General features: G+C 42.3%; 1 protein-coding gene across 1 annotated transcript in view; it reads left to right on the plus strand.

Moving 5' to 3' along the window:
* Positions 1–3,746: 3,746 nt before the first annotated feature.
* The window catches only part of A2ML1 (alpha-2-macroglobulin like 1), a 33,185-nt gene continuing 19,674 nt past the window's right edge, over positions 3,747–17,257 (plus strand). The window contains exons 1-15 of the mRNA XM_064479026.1: positions 3,747–3,843; positions 4,311–4,494; positions 4,787–4,949; positions 5,516–5,568; positions 9,136–9,156; positions 9,875–10,034; positions 10,293–10,377; positions 10,870–10,996; positions 11,458–11,572; positions 11,907–12,016; positions 13,024–13,191; positions 14,429–14,656; positions 16,183–16,243; positions 16,497–16,642; positions 17,097–17,246. Of these exons, the coding sequence (XP_064335096.1) occupies positions 3,779–3,843; positions 4,311–4,494; positions 4,787–4,949; positions 5,516–5,568; positions 9,136–9,156; positions 9,875–10,034; positions 10,293–10,377; positions 10,870–10,996; positions 11,458–11,572; positions 11,907–12,016; positions 13,024–13,191; positions 14,429–14,656; positions 16,183–16,243; positions 16,497–16,642; positions 17,097–17,246 (1,836 nt within the window). The 5' untranslated portion in view covers positions 3,747–3,778. The remainder of the gene's footprint in view (positions 3,844–4,310; positions 4,495–4,786; positions 4,950–5,515; positions 5,569–9,135; positions 9,157–9,874; positions 10,035–10,292; positions 10,378–10,869; positions 10,997–11,457; positions 11,573–11,906; positions 12,017–13,023; positions 13,192–14,428; positions 14,657–16,182; positions 16,244–16,496; positions 16,643–17,096; positions 17,247–17,257) is intronic.

A 17,257-nucleotide genomic window follows, 5' to 3' on the forward strand; every position in this document is an offset into this window, starting at 1 on the left:
AATGTGTCTTTTTTCTCTTGCTTTCTATTTCTCTCTGGTTTAGAGCATTTTGAACATGATGGGTTAGGTGTGTTTTATTTTGGGATTTATCATGGCATTATCCATTTATTTTCTACAATTCCTGGATCTGTTGTTTGATGTTTTTCATTAATTTTGGAAAATTCTCAACTGTTATCTCTTCAAGCATTTCTTCTGCTTTTTTCTCTCTTCTAGGATTCCAATAGCATGTACATTAAACTATTTGATATTGTCCCACAGCTCTTGACTATTCTGTTCAATTTATTTCTCCTCTTTTCCCGCTTAGTATTTCAGTTTGGGTAATGCATATTGACTTATCTTCAAGGTAGATATTGGTTTATTATTCCCTCAGCTGTATCAGGTTTACTAATGAGACTTTAGGAGAAACTTCTCATTTCTGATATCATAGATTTTGTTGTCAGCACTTCTGTCCAACTTTATCACTTGTGTCTTTCTTCTAAAATTCCCTATCTGTACATGGATGCTGTCCACCTTTTTCATTAGATCTTTTAATGTATTATTCCTAGTTATTTTAAAGTCTCTTTTTTATTAAAAATTTTAAATTTTATAGGTTAATTTCCATTTATATTTATTACAAAATATTCACTATATTCCCCATGTTGTGCAATACACCCTTGAGCCTATCTTATACCCAAAGTTTGTACCTTCCACTCCCCCACCCCAAGTTGCCCCTCCCTCTCCTACTGGTAGCCACTAGTTTTTTTCTCTATATCTGTGAGTTTGCTTCTTTTATGTTATATTCACTAGTTTGTTGTATTTTTCAGATCCCACATATAAGCAATATCATACAATACTTATCTTACCCTGTCTGGCAAAGTCCCTCTTTGATGGTACTGACATGTAGATCGTCTCTGAAGCTCTTTCTCTTAGTTGCTTTGTATTTTGACAGGACGTTGTCTTCTTTGTTCTTCTTTTGTTAGGTCATATAACTTTTGATGGAATGCCAGACATCTTGTGTAGAATAGGAGCAATTTAGGTAAATAGTATTTGTGTCTGGAAATGGACACACCTATTCTCAGTCAGTTTAGCATGGAGGTTAGAGTCAATCTATAGTTAAAGGGTGAGGTGGGGCTAGGTTTTGCTATTGCCAAGGTTACTTTCAGTGAACCATAGCTTCAAATTCCTCTTCTGATGCTTTATGCTTAGGGTGAGGTCTGGAACACTGGAAGGATTTCTCAATGTCTGTTCTCCACCCTCAACTCTCAACCTTCTTTATACACCTAGTAAGTGTATATGGAGGTAGTCTCTTTCCATGTTCTTGCCTCTCGGCCAGTGGCAGACTGTTACTACTAGTTACTTGGTGTTTGCTAGGGTAGTGGTGAGGGGGTAGGGTACTTCTCTGTGGTCCTCTTTGTCTTCAGTCTTAGGTAGTTTTTATATACCTGGGCATTGGCGAATATGATTTTTCTCAGGATTCCTGTCTCTACTCCCTGCCAAACTCTGCTTTGTATCTGTGGCATGTCTTGTGTGGGAAAGCTTTTCCTGACTCTCTTTCAGTTTTAGGAGACCTCTAAAAGCACTGGCATAGAACCCTTGGCTGAGGACTATTTCTTTTCCCTCCCCCAGGGTAGAGTTTTTCCCCTCTATCCTTACTTGGGCAACAGTGGGTTTTCACCTATGCAACAATGGGGGCAACAGTATTTGCTGCTCCTCCCCAGAGGCTTAAGCCTTTTGAGAGAAGAGTATGGGCAGCTGGGCCCTTTCCTGAAATGACAGATAATACTGCCCTCTATGCCTGTACCCCTAAGGGAGGCTTAATTTAGTCTCTCACCCTCGACCAGTGTTTCTTGTGAGCATCTGGTCAAGGTCTTGGAAAAGGGCCTGTGAATAAGTTTAGGCTTCCCTGGCTTCTGGAGCACACAGAGATTTTTCAGTAGTTACTCCAGCCCACGTAGGCCTTTCATAGTTCTGGCTGTGCTCTTGCTTCTCTGATGGCCCCAATACTTCCCGTGCTCTGACACAGATGAGACAGTTCACATATCCAGTCTCTCCTCTGGAGGAGCTCTGCCTCCTTAGATTTCAGGCTACTTAGTTGACCTGCAACCTCAATTCAGTGCTCAGATTTAACTTTTTGGTTCAAGAAAAGCTGTGATTTTGCCTTTTGTCTGGCTGTCCCTCATTATCAGGGATAGAGCAATGCTCTCTCCAGTTTTTTACATCCTAAGTGGAAGTAGAACTTCCTACAAATTGTTTTTTATCATATTTCCTCCCCTTCCCCCTTCAACTAGTGTAGCAAACAATTCTTCTTGTCATAAAAACATTGCTTTTAATGGCTGAATAGTGTTGCTTTATATTAATATGGTAACTTATTCAACCAAACTCATATTATTGGGCATTGTAATAGACTTAATGTTTTATTTTCCCAGCATCTTTACCCCAACCCACTTCTTCCTTTAGAGAACTTCCCCTCCCCAATTCCATGTAGCCCTATGAGGCTGTCAATCATGGTATCCTATCACCCTGGTCTCCAGGTGGTAATAATGGCCCAGGAACTCCTTATCGTAGTATCCTGGCTACAATGATTGATTCAGAGGTGAGCACGTGAGAGAAGGAGGAATAAAATCTTTCTTAAGAAATTTCTGTTACATAGATGAAAACGTGTTATCTACTGGGATCCTAGAGCTGGAGGAATATGGATTGAGCACTCACAGTTGCCATCTTCCCTGCTACTTATAGGAAATCCTGTGTGCAGCAGGAGACAAGAAAATGAGACAGAGATTGAGGGGAAAAAAAAAATGAGTCCGGGAGTGGGAGGGTATAACTCGGTGGTAGAGTGTGTGCTTAGCATGCAGGAGATACTGGGTTCAATCTCCAGTACCTCCACTAAATAAGTAAATAAACCTAATTACCTTTCCCCGCAAATAAATAAGCCAAAGGGAAAAAAAAAAAAAAAGAGTCCAGGCAGTATCAAGTCTCTGATTCCAGGTCATAAAGCCTTCAGAGTTTCTCTGGCTCCTTCGGTTCCACCTTCGTGTCTGATCCACCCCCGTTATCAAAAACTCTTTTCTGGTTAAGTTGGCTTGATTTGGGTTGGTCCTTGCTCCCAGAAAGTATCCTCACTAATTTATACTTTCGGTGACTTTCAAGTCTTGCCATTATAAAGAACACTGAGAAGAAACTCAGTGTGAATACATTTTTTACATATATGCATGCTTTTCTTCCCCTTCTAAGATACATTCCCAGAATAGGAGTCACTGGGTCAAAGAATATGCAAATCTGAGAGGCTCTTGGTGTGTATTGTGAAATTGCTCTGTGAAAGGAAGGTTGTCCAATTTGTTTCCTCTAGGAGTGCATGTGTTCCTATTTCCATACAGCAATACTGAGTAATTAATTTTTAATTAAAAAAATTCCAATTAGATAAAGTTTTACTGCTTTTCTGTTGATACTGCTCCCATACCCGTGTTCCCAAATGGGGATGGGAATTTGGAATGAAACGAGAAAAAAGAGAAGAGTCCAAGATGTGTTCTGAGAGCTCTACCACTGTGAACACTCAGCCCTGGCTTTTCCTCAAAACAGGTTTTCTGGACTGGCTGAGCCAGTACCAATGTCTCAAGGAGAAGTAAATTTCAGGACGTGAACAGTAGACCTACCCTGATCTGCCACCTCCGCCTGAGGCCCCAAAATGTAATTGGCTGGAGCATCAGCCCTAGCTTCCCACCCCACCTGGGGTGTTAATATATATGCGACAGTAGGTCAGCAGATCTCCAGTTCCTGGTCCTGAGGAGTCAGTCCCACAGAGATGTGGGCTCAACTCCTTCTAGGAATATTGGCCCTTATGCCAGCCATCGCAGAGAAACTCCTCCCGTAAGTGCTTGCGTCAAAGCTGATAATAGGGCAGACAGCTTCCTCCTCTGTCTGTCTCAAACAGAACCACCTTCTCCTCTTTTCCCTTCTTTGATTTCATTTCTCCTTTACCCAGGAAGAAAAGCTAAGGCACAAAGAAAAAGCTTTTTTTTTTTTTTTTTAAAAAAAAGTTAATGTTAGAATATGATAGAATCCTTGTACCCTGTTCTCTGTAATAGAGCTAATTTCCTCCTTGGCACCCTAGACCTAGGTTCTCAGTGATGGCCTCCTAATGGTGGGAAGTTTAAGGCTGTACACTGTGTTATTTGTTCCTTGTCTGCTTCTCCCTTGTAGAAAATAAGTTTCATAAAGGCAGGGGCTTGGTCTGTTTAGTTCATGGCTGTGTGCTGAGTGCTTAGGGGAGGAGTGAATTTTTCATTGAATAGGTAAATCATTATTGCCCTGAAATCCTTTTGCTTCTTTAATAGAAACTACCTGGTGACATTACCAGCCCAGCTTAAGTTTCCCTCTTCTGAGAAGGTTTGTTTAGATCTGAGCCCTGGGTACAGTGATGTAAAATTCACTATTACTCTGGAGACCAAGGACAAGACCCACACGTTGCTAGAACAATCTGGACTGAAGACGAGACACTTACGTTGCGTGTCCTTTTTGGTAAGCACAGGGTTAGCCCAACTCTAGTCCCCAGCTTCCCTGTTCTTGTCCCTGGTTACTGACTATAATCTCTCTTTAGTTATCTTATCCGTTATCTTACTTTTGCCATGGCCTTTAAACCTTATTTCTCCTAAATTTCAGTTCCTGGCCGTAACTTCTGACTTAATGGCTCTACCCTTGCTACCCCCATTTAACTCATTTCTTTCCTTTTACTCTCCCTGTTGGATTGAGACCAGTTGACTCTTTCCCCCTGGTCCCCTACTTCTTGCCAGAGCTCCCCTGTCTTGGCCAGGTACCACCTCCTGCTGGTGGCAGAGAAGAAGTGGCCACAGTCCGGGTGTCAGGAACTGGAAAAAACATCAGCTTTGAGGAGAAGAAAAAGGTTCTAATTCAGAGGCAGCAGAATGGCATCTTTATACAAACTGACAAACCTGTCTACAACCCAGGGCAGCGAGGTAAGAGACACTCAGATGGGGTGAGGCGGAAGCCTGGGAACCAGCTGCACACATCTGTAGAGGGGCTTTGTGGGTTGGCGGCGGGTCTACGGACCAAGGAAGAGAAGAAGGTCTAGGAGGATAAAGTGTTACGAGTGTTGAATACACGCAGTGCTACACGAAGCGAAAGAGCAGTGGGTGGAGCTGCCGCTGTGTCTGTATCTGAAAGAGGGTACACATTGCTCCTGGCGTGGAATTTGGCAGGTGTAACTGGATCACTGAGTCTCACAGCAAGCTGCCTGTGCTCAAATCAGAAAGCATCAAGGGCATTTGGCCCGAGCTCCTGTCATTTGTATTTTTTCCTTCTTCCTTAGAAGGGGATTCCATTCTGAGGTTCCAAAGTCAGGAGCCATGAAGGAAAACTGGGGCTTTAATTCTCTCTCAGACTAGGTTTTATTAAAGAAGGAAAACCTGACAGGGTTCTGCTGACTCAGAAGGTTGTATGAGGAAACAGAAAGGGTGGAAGAAAGAAAGATGCTGAGAGAGGAAAAAAATCCCCCTTGCTAATCATGTCTGTTTCCCTCTAGTGCATTTCCGCATTGTCACCCTGACCAGCAACTTTGTTCCAGTGAATGACCAGGTGAGAATTCATTGAGGAAAGGGGACTGGGAAAAGGAAAGGGGTGGGGCAGACTGAGAGAGAACAGGGAGAAGAGCTTCTTCCCCAGGAGGAATCTCCCTCCTTCCCTCTGAGATGTGGAACACTTGTGGGAATTCGAGTTCTAGCCTCAGGGCACAAGTCCAACTCCTCCCATACCTGTCAGCCTGAAAACCAGCAAAGGTGCCCAGTTCTCAGGTTTGATAGCTGAGAACATCCATTAGGTTAACATTCCTGAGTGCCGGTTCCATGGGCTGCTGTTTTTTAAAAGAATTTCTTACAAACTTCAAGAATTTCTCTCCAGGAGTGACACCTAGTGGCTTTGCAGTTCAAATACTAAGAAATAATTCAGGAGTGTATTTAACAAAAGGAAGAAATAAGAATATCCACCCCCACGACCTTTTTTCACTACGAGGTAATATAATTTATAGAGTAGACAATTCTCCTAAGGCAACATTCCATGCCAAAGGTAAACATGCGGTAACATTTGGGGAACACTTAAAATATCCTGGAACAACTCGATCCTTACAATTGTAAGGGCTTGTGTCATTTCTCTGTACTTTTGAAATACATCTCAGACACCCCGGCTGCCTTCTTTCTCCTTCAGTGACCACTCATGTATTCAAATGAAAATTTTGAAGATAATCATAGAGAAAGCGTTGCTTGTGTTTCCATCTCCATGTCCTCAGAGCTGCTGTTCCTTTCCCCATATGCACGGAAGCCATACGCTTATTACTGATTGGTGCTCTCCTTCACCACTACTTTCTTTCCTGATTTAGAATTCTTTTTAGTTTCTCCTTCAATATCACCTGTATTCTTTCTTTGTCAGCTCGGTGTAATATTGAGCACTCAGGTTAGGCTCCAAGTGTGGCCACGGCCGGAGTTATTTTAGACTCTGCTGACCCCTGGAGGTTGATCTCACCAGCTACCCCGTGGCGTTATTTGTTCCTCTGCTCAAATTCTGCCCTGTTACTGAGGTGCTCTGATTTCCATAGTTGTGCCTTGTTTCTGTTGTCAAATTACTCCTTCCTCCCCACACCATTTCTCTAGTCAACCCCTGCTCCAAGTTCCAACTTGGAACACCAAAAATTTGAAACACTGAATTTGAAACTCCAATTTGAAACACTGAAATTAACTGAAAGAATTTTTACTAAGAAACGGAAGAGCAAAAATTGTGAGTTTACGGAGCATGGTATTTCATCTTCAAGCAACCAAAGTATCCATGAAATCAGCTGATTCTTTCTAGCCTGGTTGCTACAGCCATTTATTCAGAAACCTCAGGCAGCTTCCAGTTGGAAATGCTGTTTTCCTGGTTGAACACTTTCTTCCTTCCAGAGACTACTTCTGCCTGACTGATGCCCAAACCTGCTTCTTGACTCCCTGTGTGAGAAAAGTGCTATGTCATTCGAGGAAGTGGCTTTTTTCTGGAATTTATAGCAATCCACAGTTATCTCAGTGATAGTCGCCTCTTATTGTGTATATAGCCCGGTTTGTGCAAGTTTTATCCTCCCTTAATCTTGAAGGGGGACAGAATATGCCACATAAAATAAGCCTCTTTGGCAGGTAGATTATTTTGAGCTGAAGACAATCAAGATCCAGCAGACTTAGGAAAAACTTTTACCTCTTTTTTTTTTTCAATCCAGGACCTCATGCATGCCAAGCCTGCCCTCTCTATCATTGCGCTCTACCCTCCTGCCTTTACCTCTTTCTTAAATGCCTCAAAGAATGTAGTTGCAGGTCAGGGTGGGAGATGGGGCTGGCCCAGAAAGAAAGCTATTGCCAGAGATAATTTTTTTTTCTCATTTTATTGAGATATAATGGACATACAGAACTGTGTACATTTAAGGTGTACAACATAATGATTTGACTTACGTACATCATGGAATGATTATCACAATAAGTTTAGCGAACAGATATCATCTTATATAGACACAAAATTAAAGAAATAGAAAACAATTATTTTCCTGGTGATGAGAACTCTCAGGATTTACTCTCTTAACGACTTTCCTATATAACGTACAGCGGTGTTAATTATATTTATCATGTTGTACATTTCATCCCTAGTACTTATTTATCTTATGATTGGAAATTTGTACCTTTTGACTGCCTTCATCCGATCCCCTGTCCCCCATCCCCTGACTCAGCAACAAAAAATCTGATCTGTTTCTATGAGCTTGTTTTTGAATTATAATTGACCTGCAGTGCTATTTTAGGACCTGCTATATCACATAATGATTTGATATTTCTGTACATTTCAAACTGATCCTCTGCCCAATTTTTAATCGGTTTGCTTTTGTTTCCCTTACCTGAGGAGACATTTCCAAAAACTATTACTAAGACCAATGTCAAAGAATTAAAAAGACTATCTTAAATAATCATATTATTATCACACCTAAGAAAATTAACAATAGTTATTTAGTATCATTTAATATTCAGTTCTAAGTTTTCCAAATAACTGAGTTTTTTTCAAACTAGGATCTGATCAAATTCATGCATTACATTTGATAGTTAACATTTAAAATTTTTCTCTTAATCTAAACTAATCCCCTTTATTTTTTCATTTAGATTGATTTTTTGTTTGCTTGTTTTGAGAAACAGAGAGAGAGAGAGAAAGGGAGATAGAGGGATCAGGCTAGATAACTTGTAGAATGTCCCCATTCTGGAATATGATATTGACCTTTGAGGAAGCCTAGTTGTTGTCTTAGAGAATATTCTATATTCCTGATTTGTCTGATTATTTCTTTACTATGTAACAGAACTTGTTCCTTTATCTTCTGCAAGTAGCTCTGAAGTCTTAATTAGATTTATGCTAAACATATTTGGAAAAAACACTTGGTTAAAAAATATACATAATGCTGTGATCTTTAAGAGGCACATAATATCAGGTTGATCCATTATTAGTGATAATAAATTTGATTACTTGGTTAAGGTGGTGCCAGTCTAATTCTTCCAGTGGAAGAGATGTGTCCCTTTTTTGAAATTAGCAAGTAATTTGGGGGTGACACTTTGACACCTAGTAATGACCCAGTTCAATTAAACTTAATGGTTTTAACATCCATTTGCTTGAGGAAATGATACATGATTCTTTGGTGGAGCTCTTTTGAACAGATTTTTTTTTAAGGAATTGTTTTTGCCAATGTTTGAAAGTGAGGTTCCTGCCCACTGGCATTCAAATAACAGAGGAGGAGGCTGAGAGATAGTTGGCCCCCAGGAAGAGGTTTAAACACTGGGGAGCCTCAGATGTTAACACCTTCTTTTAGGGCCTGTTGTGAAGAGCTCCGTCACAGAGCTCTGAGGGATGCCAAGGGTCTGAAGTCCCATTTCTTCAGATCTTCTGGAGACTAGCAATCCCTTTAGGAAATCTCTTCTTTCTCCTCCCCCAGCCAACAAGCCTTTGCCCCACTGTTACTCTTACCAGGGCACAAAAGAGCCATTTAGAAAGAAGAAATGGGCAACAGAGGCAGAGCCCTTTGTGAACTTGTTGCTTTCAGCAAGCTAATCCTTATTGCTAGTTCTGCTTTAACCCATGTTTTCTGGTTTTCCTTTTCAGTACTCCACGGTGGAACTGCAAGTAAGTAGAAGTTTCGTGTTCTTTTCTGACATTTGTGGAGAACGTGGTTGTTGCTAAACCTTGAAGCTAGAAACAACTCTGAGATCTTGGCCCAGAGACTGAGACTCTGCACCAGCACCAATTCCCCACAGTTCCACCTAAGCCGTCCTGTTCTCTTGCCTCTGCCCACCCCTCCTCTCAATGTTCAACGTCTGTAGATAAGGACACCAACCTCTACTGTGATGAACTTTCCTGCTCTGATTCCTGTAACTTCTCTGTGCTGTGTCAGTCCAATGAGGCTTGACTCTGTACTCCTCTTAGTCCTTGGTAATGGCTACTGTCTTAGACGCCCAACCATTGCCTATGAAGAGATTCCCTGTGAGAAGTGCTGAGAAGGCAAGAATTCCCCATGGCATCCTCTCCATTTTTCTGTAGAATTTTATCATTCAGGTATGTGGCAATCAGTCCCCTCAGTGTGGCCCCTCTTAAGGGACCAAGAATAAACACTCTTTGTAAAGGACATCCTAAAGCCCACTTTCTGAAGCTGGATAACATGTTAAAGGGCTCAGTCTGATAATTCAAACCCACAAGAATCCCTTTCTTCCTGGACACAGACTGGGGGTCATGAACAATGGGTGGGTTTCTTTACCTGCTTTTTGCTTCCCTACCTGCTTTCTGTGGTGCACAGTGGGAATCAAAGAGGCAGGCACGTCATAAGGTTTCTTTTTACTGGACACAGGATCCAAACAGCAATAGGATTGCCCAGTGGCTGAATGTGGCGCCCAAGCAAGGCATTGTAGACCTGTCCTTCCAGCTGGCACCAGAGGCGACGCTGGGCACCTACACAGTGGCAGTGGTCGAGGGCAATACCTTTGGCACCTTCAGTGTGGAAGAATATGGTAGGTGGGAGAATTAGTACGTCCAAGAGTTACACATAATCTTATCTCAAAACCAGCAAAGGTAAAGTAAAATCTACTACAGAGAGGGATTATTTATTCATTTAGTGCTAAATAACTTCAGGGGCATTTTACCTTAATAAAGCTCCCTTAATTAATTTAATTAATACAATGATCGCTGTTTCACACCCCTCTGTTCACTACCTGTACGGTCAAGCCCTCTTCCTACTCATTTTCCATTTCTCTTTCCGCTCTTTCCAGTGCTGCCTAAGTTTAAAGTGGAAGTGGTGGAACCCAAACAGTTGTCAGTGATGGACGACTCTTTCTCAGTGAAAATTTGTTGTAGGTACGAATAAAGTTCTGGGTCTGGTGAGGATTAAAGCTATATTGAGAGATGTGGTGAGGCAGTGTTATGGGGAGAGGGATTATAGAAGTAGAGGTTATATTTGGGATGTTTTCTGTGGTCCAGAGTCATGAGTTCTCTAGGAACACATTTTCTAATTGTATTTCTGTTCTTACTTTCTTTCCACTGCTCTCTCAGTCAGCATTATTAATTTACTGTCTACTTTGGGCAGAACACAATATTGAATCTCATAAAGAAATAGGAAAAAGAAGGACACTATTTCTGTCCTTTGAATGGTACTTACTGTGTAACTGCAGTCCTCTAAGCTTTGGGTAAAGCAGGGAGGTGAATGAGCACAGGAGAAGGGTAGGGTGATCGGAGAGCACTTGCAGAGGTGGGAATGTGGGAAAGAAGGGAAAGTGGTGTTTTGGGGGAGGAAGGTTGGATCATAAGTGGAATTGTGCAATTCTGACCCCTCATGCTTTTCTGGGTTAGGTACACCTACGGAAAGCCCATGTTAGGGGCAGTGCATGTGTCAGTGTGTCAAAAGGCGTATAATTTTGGGTTTCGAGAGCCAGAATGGGAACGGCTACCTGATAGATGCAAGAATGTCTCTGGACAGGTGAGTCAATGGGATGTAGAAAAGGAACCTTGTTCCTATGTCCTAAAGAGTTAGTAAATAAGACCAATATAGGAAAAGTAATAAAAAGCCCAAAGGAGAAAGCAATTCACATGATTATTATCCCAGTTCCAAAGTCTTTTTTTTTTTTTTTTAATCCTAAACAGATAAGGTCTTTTAGAATCTGCCTTGGAATCAAGAAATTAATCTAAACCCTTGGGAGATACTGTTTTCCTGTTCTGCATTTGGTTCTTTTCTCCTTCTCGTATCTTGGAGCTTTGGGGTTGTTTCATGATTATCGATGTGTGGGTGTATACCTTATGTTACGCGATAGTTTTTCCATCTTAAAGAGGGAGAAACTAAAGTACAGAGATAAGAAATTATTTCCTTCTACAGGACATCATGAAATAGATGCAGAGATTAAGTTATTCATCCTCTCTCTCTCTCTCTGATTGCTTCACTAGACTGACAAAGCAGGATGCTTCTCATCTTCCGTGGACATGTCCACCTTCAACCTTACTGGGTATTTTTACAGCAACAACATCAATATTGTGGCCACTGTGGTGGAGGAAGGGACAGGTATGTGGGCTGCTCCTTGGTTCATTAAGAGGAGAGAAAGGAAAAGCGCCGTTCCAGAAACAGACCTACTCAGGGACCTCAAGACCCACCCTCATCAGTGTCTGGAAGAGAATTTGTTCCTATTCACAGTCAAAGGGAAATGCCAGATTCCAACCTGCCATCCACTCCCTATTTCCCCAGAAGTTTGGGGAGGAAGAGTTAATTTGGATCTTTGGCCAGAAATATGTTCAGCTTTATACTTCCAGTGGCATCATCGTTTCATGGATTTTATGTTAAATGTGAAAATGAGGATGTCAGGGATTTAATTTGTCATACATCTGGGTTTCCCCTGCAGGAGTGGAGGCCAATACTACTCAGGATATCTACATTTCTTCACAAATGGGATCAATGACCTTTGAAGACACTGATAATTTTTATTACCCCAACTTCCCCTTCAGTGGGAAGGTATGTTGAAACTTGTCTCTGCATAGACAAAAGAATGCTTAAACATCCACTCTTGCCTCCTTCCTGTACACATATATTACCTAACGTAGCATTGTTCTAAGTACTTTATGTGTATTCACTTGTTCAATCTTTGCTGCAGTCCTGAGTTAGATACTGTTACTGGCCTCATTTTACAGATGAGGAGGCTGAGACACAGAGAGATTAAGTGATTTTCTCAAGGATATTCAGCTCCTAAGTGATCAAACCCAGGCAACCTGCCTCGAGGGCATATGCTCGTAATTCCTTACACTTTGTTGCCCTAAATCTCACCTGAGATGTGCTTTGCATATAGATGTGATTTCAGTGCTCTTCCTAATACCAGGGGCTCATATTCTCATGTTTAAATCTGTGAATTTTAGAGCTGCAAGGTGTCTGGAGAGATCATCTAGTCTAAGTGTCTGCATCTAGGCAAGGTTAATATCAAACGTCTCACGACAGAGAGCCATTTATAGCTCCTTTAGCATTGTTTTTAGAGATTTGAAAATTGGTAATGTCTTCTTTCTGATACCTAGCAATCTACTCCTCTTTCCTCACGTCCCAGTTTGTCTTTCTTCACATCCCAAACAACTGGTGAACGTAGTAATGTTCTCCATATTTAGATCCATTTATTCCTCAGTCGTCTTTTCTCCAGACCAAGAGTAGATCCAGACTTTCTTACAGCCTAAGGATCAGACACTTTAGGAGTGCAAGGGGACTCACTGTAGGGAAATGAAAGCAAAGGAATGTGCAGAGCCTTGGGGAAGGGGTGTATGCAGATGAAGGGCCCTAAGGCTTCATAAGCTACATGGCAAATCTCCTTCTGCTCCAGGCCAAGCTACTGCTGTTTGTTTCTCAGTTCCTTATAGATGCTACTTTCCAACCCTTGAATCATGTTTACCTTTTTCTGGACTCTTTCCTGAAATATATTCTTAGATTTTCGAACCTACTCCAAACCCAACTCTAATGCCCTAATGACCTTCACCCCTCAGATAAGAGTCAGGGGCCACAGTGGTTCCCTCCTCAAGCATCATTCAGTGTTTCTGGTGATTCATGGCATAAATGGAACCATCAACCAGGTCCTAACTACTGACAATGATGGCCTCGCTCTCTTCAAGCTGGATACGGTTAACTGGAATGGGAGATACATTTCTCTGGAGGTAAGCACTGGGAGGTCCAGCTTTCCAGCCAGGAAGACTTCCCTGAAGGAAAACTTAAAAATTTTCCTTTTTTTCCACCCCCTTCTCCCCCCAGTAATTCTGTCTCCCTCACTCAACAGTCTTGTTCCCCAGCTGACAAAAAGTTTTTTTGGTCCCATTTTTAATACCAATTAAATAAATGACCCTTCAGATAGAAACTATTTCTACTAATTCATTTTATAACTTATCTCCATCTTTATCTGATTCTTTGTGAAATCAGGTTAGGGAGGGAAAAATGGTTCAGAGTCATCATCTTCTTATTTTCCCCCTCTCCCTATTACTCATAAAAAATGACAAAGAAGAGACTTCTAGATTTTGCATAATGTATAAGAAAGGTTACTTGTATCAGTTATCAATTGCCACACTTTGCTGCGTAACAAACAACTACAAGACTGTAGTGTTACACAGCAGGGAGCATTTATTGCTCCTGTATCTAGGATAGTCAGATAGGCAGCTCGGCTGATCTTGGTGGACTTTTCCTATATCTGTGGATCAGCGGATTATAAACTGGCCTTCCACACATCTCCTGACCCACCAAGCTAGCCCAGGTATAGTCTCATGGCAGCAATGAGATGCAACAACAAAAGGGCTTTTCCAAGCCTCTACTTATCTCGCTGACTTGTATTCCCCAGACAAGTCAGACGATGGGTCCCCAGTTAGACTCCAAGGGTGCTGTGAGATTACATGGTAAAGGACATTGCTACAGAGAGGGGTGAAGAACTGGAGCCTTTAATGCAATAATTCAGCTCCATTGCTTACACAAATACATACTCTTTGTGCTGTGGCTAATTTACTTATTTCTGTACTCTCAGCATCACTCGATCACTCTACTTAGAAATGATTATTTTCAATCCTACTAACCTCTATACCTAGTTTCCTTATCCATGAGATATAGCCTTTAATTTCTATATCATCTTAGTCAGATTTATTCATCCTCTGTATCAGTCTGTGAAGGTACATCAGCCACAATTTCCCATTACCTGGCAACTGTAATTCAGCCCTTATTTTACTCCCCTATGTACCGAAATGCTGCTGCATGTAACCACTGATATGGACTTCTCAAACACCATTGGTAGGACCTCTTGCGAGATAGCTACAGGCCATTCTTAGGCAGTGCAGATTTGAGAACCATGACAAGTCCACGGGGTGATATCGTTGGGATACATGCTAAAGGCCTTTTTTTTTCTCTTTTTCTCAGGGCAGGTTCCAGCTGGAAGAGTTGGAGTATAATCCAAAACAAGTGCCTCGTTACTACCACAATGCCTACCTGTACCTGCACCCCTTCCACAACACAACTCGCAGCTTCCTTGGCATCCGCCGGCTGAATGGTGTCCTGAAGTGTGGCCAGCCCCAGGAAGTGTTGGTGGATTATTCCATTGATCCAGCTGACTTGGACCCTGACCAGGAAATCATCTTCTCCTACTATGTGAGACTGGGGAGTGAGGACTGGTGAGAGTGTGTCATGAGGGAAAGAGAATGAGGACAGTGACCAGAGAGGGTGAACAGACAGTCAAGACAGAGATGTAATGCAAGCCACATAGATAATTTCTAAATTTTTAGGAGCCACATTAAAGAAAAAATTAAAAGAACAGGGAAAACTAATTTTTAAAATATATTTTATCTAACCCCATATATCCCACATATGATCTTTTCCACATGAAATCAACATAAAAATCATTAATAGATTACCTTGTTTGTTTCAGGTGCATTTCAAATCTTTGAAACTTAAAGTATGTATTTTATACTTAAAACAGTTTGGACTAGTCACATTTCAAGGGCTCCAGTCGTCACATGTGCCCAGTGTGTAGGTATAAAGGATGGGGGAATTAGGGAATAAAGAGATTTTGAACAGGAGTCTGGAGAAATTGTGTGGGGAAATAAAATGAGGTGAGAACGTGTTGCTGACCAGGGAGGAGGGGAGCTGGGTGGACAGGTGGGAGGGGGGAAGAGGAGGGGATGGGGACGCAGAATAAATTTCATTCTGTGTTTCCTTGGTCAATATCTTAAAATAGATGATATAGGGTTAAAAATGAGCATTGATAGCAGGTCTGCTGGGGAAATAAAATCACAACTGGACGCCTGAATGAAATGTATAAAGACAAGCAGTTTTACTGGTCACCTTGATGATGGTGAGGGAGTGGACTCACGAGAACCTTGGGGTTTGATGGTCCAGAGTCTCTTTATTCCCTTATCATCTTCTTAAAGTCTCTGAGTCATTCCAGTGTCTTCATCAAGCTAAAACAATCACCCTGACACAGAATGAGGTGGGAAATAATGAGGCAGAGGGATAATACCAGCACTGTCTTCAGGACAGACGTGTGGGGAGGCCCGGGAGAAAGGTGGAGTTGGGGCTGATCAGTGTGGAAGGTAGTCTGAAGAACTGGCCTTGCAGCCCTTGACTGGAGCCTGAAACGACAGCCTGCTTAGAAACAATGTCACTGAATTTGGCTTCAAGTGGAAGTGATCAAGAAAGGAGAGTCAAAAAGGGAGATTTTTCCTCCAGAGAGTCAAGCATCAGAAGGACTCCAGACAGTTCAGGGTGCACTCATTTCCACTGAATTTTGAATTGAGTGATAATTTTTTTTAAAAAGGTTGAAAGGATGGGTATTAGCAGATTTTATGTTATAAAGACTATAAGAGAGTAAAACCTGGAGATCTTTAAGAAATGGTATCAGCCATCCATCACGGAGAATGGTTTCTCTTCTGTCTGGCCCCGAGGCTTTGTCTCCTCCCACCCACTCCCTGGTTCTCAGCAGACCTCTAACTGGAGGAAGAGTCATCAGGACTCTTGGTACCATCAGACATTTGACAAGCTGGAAGATGCTCTGTGAAGTACTGACCTGGGCTCCGGAACTGTGAAAGGAGCCTCTCTTTATGGAGAGATGCAGTGATAGGGCCAAGGCTAAACTCCCCAGACTTCTATGTTGTTGATGATTCTTCTCTCTTCCTTAGTTAATAGGGAAAGGGAGTCTGGAGATGGAGGGGCAGAAACACCTGAACTCTAAGAAGAAAGGTGAGTGTTCATGCAGCTCTTGGAAGGGCTTAAACGTTAAACTTCCAGTAAACAGTTCTTATATTAGAATCAAGAGTAGGAGCCATGAGAACAGAGCAGAGCAATAACCATAGAAGAACAGGAAAGTGAGACTGAGACGTCACCTGCCCCATGTGGCTTGCGCGGGCTCCGGGAGCAGTGCAGGCACAGGGTTGGATGCCACTGGTAGGTGAGTGTGTTCGCGCACCCCTGAACATCCCCTCTTCTCTTTCAGGACTGAAAGGCTCCTTCTCTCTCTCACTGACCTTCAGTGCCAGACTAGCCCCTGACCCTTCCCTGCTGATCTATGCCGTTTTCCCCAGTGGAGGTGTTCTAGCTGACAAAACTCGCTTCTCAGTAGAGATGTGCTTCGACAACCAGGTAAAATGGCAGTTGAGGAGGATGAAGAAGAGGTCTGGGCGTAGAGAGAGAGTTGTGTGTGCTGGGGTTGGAGATAAGGCAAGGGCGGGAAAAGAAGGAGATAATCTTGATGTTGGATATCGTGTTCTGTCTCTTCAGTATGTTTTGTTGGACTCTCCACCTCTCCTGGTTCTTTGTAAAAAGCTGTGCTGGGAAACCGTATATTCTGTGTAGCTGCCCCGGGTATTCTCTCTCTTTCTACTTTCTGTCTTTTAAACTTTCTATATTATTCTACTGTGCTGCTCACTTTTTCTAATTGTATCACAAGACACTGGTTCTAAAGGGCGAGATTTTACCAAGAAAATCAGGATAAAGGGACTGAAGGAGTGGGCTGGGGACCATACTTAGGGCATATGGCTGGTGATTGTTTTTCCTCCTCTCCAGGCTGACCTGATTATTCTTTTCCCTTCCCCAGGTTTCGCTTGGCTTCTCACCTTCCCAGCAGCTTCCGGGAGCAGATGTGGACCTGCAGCTGCAGGCCGCTCCCGGGTCCCTGTGTGCGGTCCGGGCAGTGGATGAGAGTGTCTTGCTCCTTAGACCAGAGAGGGAGCTGAGCAACAGCTCCGTGAGTAGTCT

This window comes from Camelus dromedarius, chromosome 25 (assembly GCF_036321535.1).
Source record: "Camelus dromedarius isolate mCamDro1 chromosome 25, mCamDro1.pat, whole genome shotgun sequence".
Classification (NCBI taxonomy): domain Eukaryota; kingdom Metazoa; phylum Chordata; class Mammalia; order Artiodactyla; family Camelidae; genus Camelus; species Camelus dromedarius.